The sequence below is a fragment of the Triticum aestivum genome, chromosome 3B, assembly GCF_018294505.1.
Source record: "Triticum aestivum cultivar Chinese Spring chromosome 3B, IWGSC CS RefSeq v2.1, whole genome shotgun sequence".
In the NCBI taxonomy this organism is placed as follows: Eukaryota; Viridiplantae; Streptophyta; class Magnoliopsida; order Poales; family Poaceae; genus Triticum; species Triticum aestivum.
The window spans coordinates 571,166,493-571,170,765 of NC_057801.1; the positions used below are offsets into that span (position 1 = coordinate 571,166,493).

General features: G+C 50.5%; 1 protein-coding gene across 1 annotated transcript; it reads left to right on the plus strand.

The window, feature by feature from the left end:
• The first annotated feature begins 290 nt into the window (after positions 1-290).
• Positions 291-1,975, plus strand: LOC123070977 (uncharacterized). The gene is made up of 2 exons (XM_044494416.1): positions 291-396; positions 522-1,975. The coding sequence occupies exon 2, from the start codon at positions 561-563 to the stop codon at positions 1,824-1,826; it is 1,266 nt and encodes a 421-aa protein (XP_044350351.1). The 5' UTR covers positions 291-396; positions 522-560; the 3' UTR covers positions 1,827-1,975.
• Positions 1,976-4,273: the final 2,298 nt, after the last annotated feature.

Genomic DNA, 4,273 nt, shown 5'->3' on the forward strand with positions numbered 1-4,273 from the left:
AAAGTGGGAAAGGAACTATGTTGGCAAATTCTATCGAGATGGCATAGTGGTTACAACGGTATGCTCTGACTCGAGAGGTCTCGATTTCTAAACCGCCGGGCGCACCTTTTCCTCCGCGCCACAGGCGCCAAATAGGAAATGCTGGGAGAATAAATAAAGTTCTACAGTAATTTGCAAAAAAAGGAAAGGAAAAAGGGTTTGGTTTACCAGGCCCAAAAAAACATTGGGCCATGGTCCGACCCAACAAAACCACCGGTCAGCCCCCTAATAATAATAATAAAAGAAGAAGAAGAAATCGTGTGCCCTAGACGTACCTCACCCACCCAGAGCCAATCTCGCCTCCCCTCCCCTCCCCTCGCCTCCCCCTCCCCTGGCGGCGCCGTCGTTCTCCACCAGGTCGGCCGTCTGCTTCTTGTTCTTTGGGCCGTTCTGCACCAGTCGGCCGTCTGCTTCTTATTCCTTGGGTCGGTATCATCTAGTAATTTGTTGTTCCTCATTTCTTTTGAATCTAACTACTGCAGGAAGGAAAGAGGATCTTTGAGGTGTTGGATTGATCGGAGATGAGCGCCCGGCGGTTTTTGAACATCCTGGTGTCGGATTGCCAGAAATTCACGTACATGCTGCGGCGCTTCGACCTATCCCACAACCAGTTCTTCTACCCAACACCAGAAGAAGCAGCGGAACATGCCAAAGTGGTGCCTCCATTGACAGGCATGCCCGACAAGTCAACCCTATCAGCTAACTCCTCGGCGGGGGCGGGGCACAACAAGAAGAAGAAGCCGATGTATATTCGGCCGCCGGCACCGATGGTGAACATGAAACCATCGATATGCGCCAAGACTCGGTACGATCGATGGGGCGAGATGGATTGCTTCCCTCTCACTGAAACCAAGCTCTTCTTCACCGACAGCTCCGCGCGCATCTTCCGCTTCGATGCCGACACCCACTGCATCGACACCATGCCCAGCCTCCACACGCCCAAGTCCGACCCCTTGTCCTTCTCCATCCCTCCAAATCCGACCACCTCCAAGGAAGGCGAAGGCGAAGGCGGAGGCCTCTACATCATGGACAGGATCCTCAGGCCCAACAAGGAGGGTCAGGTCCAGTTTGAGTCTATCTCGTACCGCAGGCGCTGCAACCACTCCAGCAAGGCCTGGCACTGCGACGCCCTCCCGCCGCCGCCTTTCGTCCACGACCCGGCCTACAAACAAGCCTCCATCTGCTCCTATGCCCTGGTTGGCGGCCACACCATCTGTATCTCCATCAGGGGCGTCGGCACCTACTGCTTTGACACGCTGGCTTGCGAGTGGAGCAAGGCTGGCAACTGGCTCATGCCGTTTCATGGCAGGGCGGAGTATGACCCGGAGCTCGGCCTCTGGCTTGGCGTCTCTGAGCGCAACATCCACCTCCCCTGCGTCGCCGACATCTCCGGTGTCCTCAGAGGGGAGGAGCCGCTGCCGGAGCACACTCGAATCTGGGAGGATACTGACATGCCAGAGGGGTGGTACCCGCACAGTCAGTGCCCCACCGAAGTTGTCAGCCTGGGTTCAGGCAGGTTTTGCGTCACCAACTTCGTTGAAACTAAGGAGTTCGATGAGCGCTGCGGCGATTCGGTGGTTGACGACATATTTGCTGTCTTCACCGGCATGGAGCTAGTGTTACCCGGCAATGACAATGATGAGGGCAAAGCCAACAGCAACAGCAAGGGCGACTCCAAAGGCAATGCCAATGGGAACGGCAACGGGATTGCTGGTGTGCGTATGATTAAGCATAAATCCAGATCTTGCAGGAGTCGCGGCACCAACTTGATCAAGTCTGTGCTCTGATGAGAGCCATAATAGTCTGCTCTCAGGCCATGTCCTACTTGGTCTGCCTGCTTTACCCTCTCTATCTCTACTCTGATATATGTATTGTAATAAGATACCGTATGTATGTTGAGGCTTCATTTGCGATATATTCATGCTGCTCTTTTGTATCTCGCTTTCCCAGTTAGCAATCAAACTTTGAATAATCTTGGGGCAAAGTGACTGGCGTGCTTTGCCTCTGATGTTATTGTGGAGCAAATCCAGCCTGTATCCAGATTTGCTGTTGAGCAACTGGTTCAGACACCTGTTTGCTACTCTTAAAGTGTCTGTTTGCTACTCTTAAAGTGCTTACTAAAGAGTCTGTAACGAAGAAGAGCTTGTATATGGTGGGAGTGCAAGCTTAAGGTGCCGGCTCCAAATCCAAATGTTTGTTGTGAATCTACGAGTCATGCCTTTGGCGCCGGCCTTCCTGGCGATGCAATAGATGCCTTTGGCGCCGGCCTTCCTTCCTGGCGATGCAATAGATGCCTTTGGCGCCGGCCTTCCTCGCGACGCAATAGAGCAAGAACAAGGGCGGGCCTATTCGGCGCCGAACCAGATGGAGACGAACTGCACAAATCCGGCTGCCCATTTGTCAAAAAATATGCTGGATGGCGCCTCATTCACGTCATCATTCGTGCTATGAACACTCGCACTAGGTTCTGAAACCAACAAAGAGGTTATTTCATGCCACCACATTCTAATGATTTATGAGAACTATTGTTAGTTTTCCTACTTTTGTAACACTAATAATTTACATATACATGATTTGCAGCTCACACTTCTGTAACAATAAACATTTATGTATATATAATTTGCTTTTCTGAAAGTTGATTACATTTTTTTCCTGATCACATTAAAACAAGAAAAACAACACTTCTATGCAAATATGTTCTTCAGATCTCTTAGTTTGAGCTCCTGATTTCTTTCTCTCTAATTTATTTCTATCTCGCAGACAGGGCTTCCTTACCCCTACGATGCATGCCACGACGCCTGAACTATTATTTTCTCGGCTTGTGTTGTGTTTAAGTGGTGAAGTGATCGCCGCACAGGGGGGTGGAGGGGAGGGGGTTCTTCTGTCCTGGGTTGCTTGCTGTTTCTTGGCCTCTCAGACGAGCAGGTTGTCTAGGATTGGGACACCCTCAGAGTTGTTGGGTGTGAATTTAGGGGTCAATAGCTCTTGTGCTACATCTTTCGTGGGAATTAGATGGAGTGAGACGTTGTTCGACAGAATGGCTTGGGGGCGACACTTTTGAGCGAGTAAATAGCCCACACACGACATGACCCTTAAACTGAACTGATGCCCTCATTAGCTGTTATGGGCTAGACCCACAACTTATCCACGTAAGCGCGGGACCCACCACTTGTCCAGTAAGCGCGGGTCCACCTCTTCGCAGCTAGAAGAGATTTCGCCCGTGCCCGTCCGCCCGCCGCCGCCCATTGCTTTGCCCCTTTCCCCATTCTTCCTCTTCTCCGGTGGACCCTCTCCGGCGACCTAGTGCAGATGTCCACCTCCTCCGCCACGCAATCAAAATGGCGTCAGTATGGTCCAGTGCCGCTCACAAGGTGCCCTGACTGCCCACGCCCAGAGTCTCTAAAACGGTGGGTCGGTAGGACTGATGAGAATGGAAATTTTGGGCGGGAAATTGTGAAGTGCTTGAGCAAAACAATGGCAGGAAGGGATGGCAAGGCTAGATCTCAGTTCTTAGCCCGTTCTTTCACTACCATTTGCTCTGGTTTCTCCATATTTTGTTTTTTCCCCTCGAATTTTGAATTTAGGGTTCATGTTGTTGTTTTCAGATCCTGAAGAAATGCACACATTTCAAGTGGATGGATGGTTATGTTGAGAGGATTCAGTTCAAGGGCTATATTGATTCAAGCGGGGCCGCAACCTGGGAGCTCAGTTTGGGCAGGGTGCCGCAGATGGAGAATTTGGGGAGCTCGGACAGAGGGGCGGGCAGAGTCGTGCCGATGGCGAGGTATGCGTGCAATGCTGAACCGCACTTGGAGTCTGAACTGACGAGGAACTGAAGAAGATCAAGAAAAATCAAATGGAGATGATCGATTTGCAGAAGCAAGCAAATATCATAGCAGGGGGGTTTATTATTGTGTCATTGCTGTGTTTATGTTTTACTTGCTATTCATCCATCATTAGAGGGGGCATTTAGGTATGTCAGGGTATAGGATGCGATATGTGCGCCATGTCAAGTTCTTGTATCTGAATCGAAGCAGAAATATTCAGTGTTCATGCTCTGTTCTTGTTCTTTAGTTAATAGAGTGCACACCCCCCAAATTTAGGAAAACAAATCTTGCTGCCGAATAGATGTTGGGCTGTGAGAAAATAACCAGGCCCAAATTGAGACAAGCCCACCCGTGTAGGGGCACCAGCCCAGTTTTATAGCATAGAGGCACCCGTGTTTAAAAAAATG

Excerpts from the sequence above, each read along its gene's own strand:
- LOC123070977 (XM_044494416.1), top strand. The coding sequence starts at position 561 with ATGAGCGCCCGGCGGTTTTTGAACATCCTGGTGTCGGATTGCCAGAAA.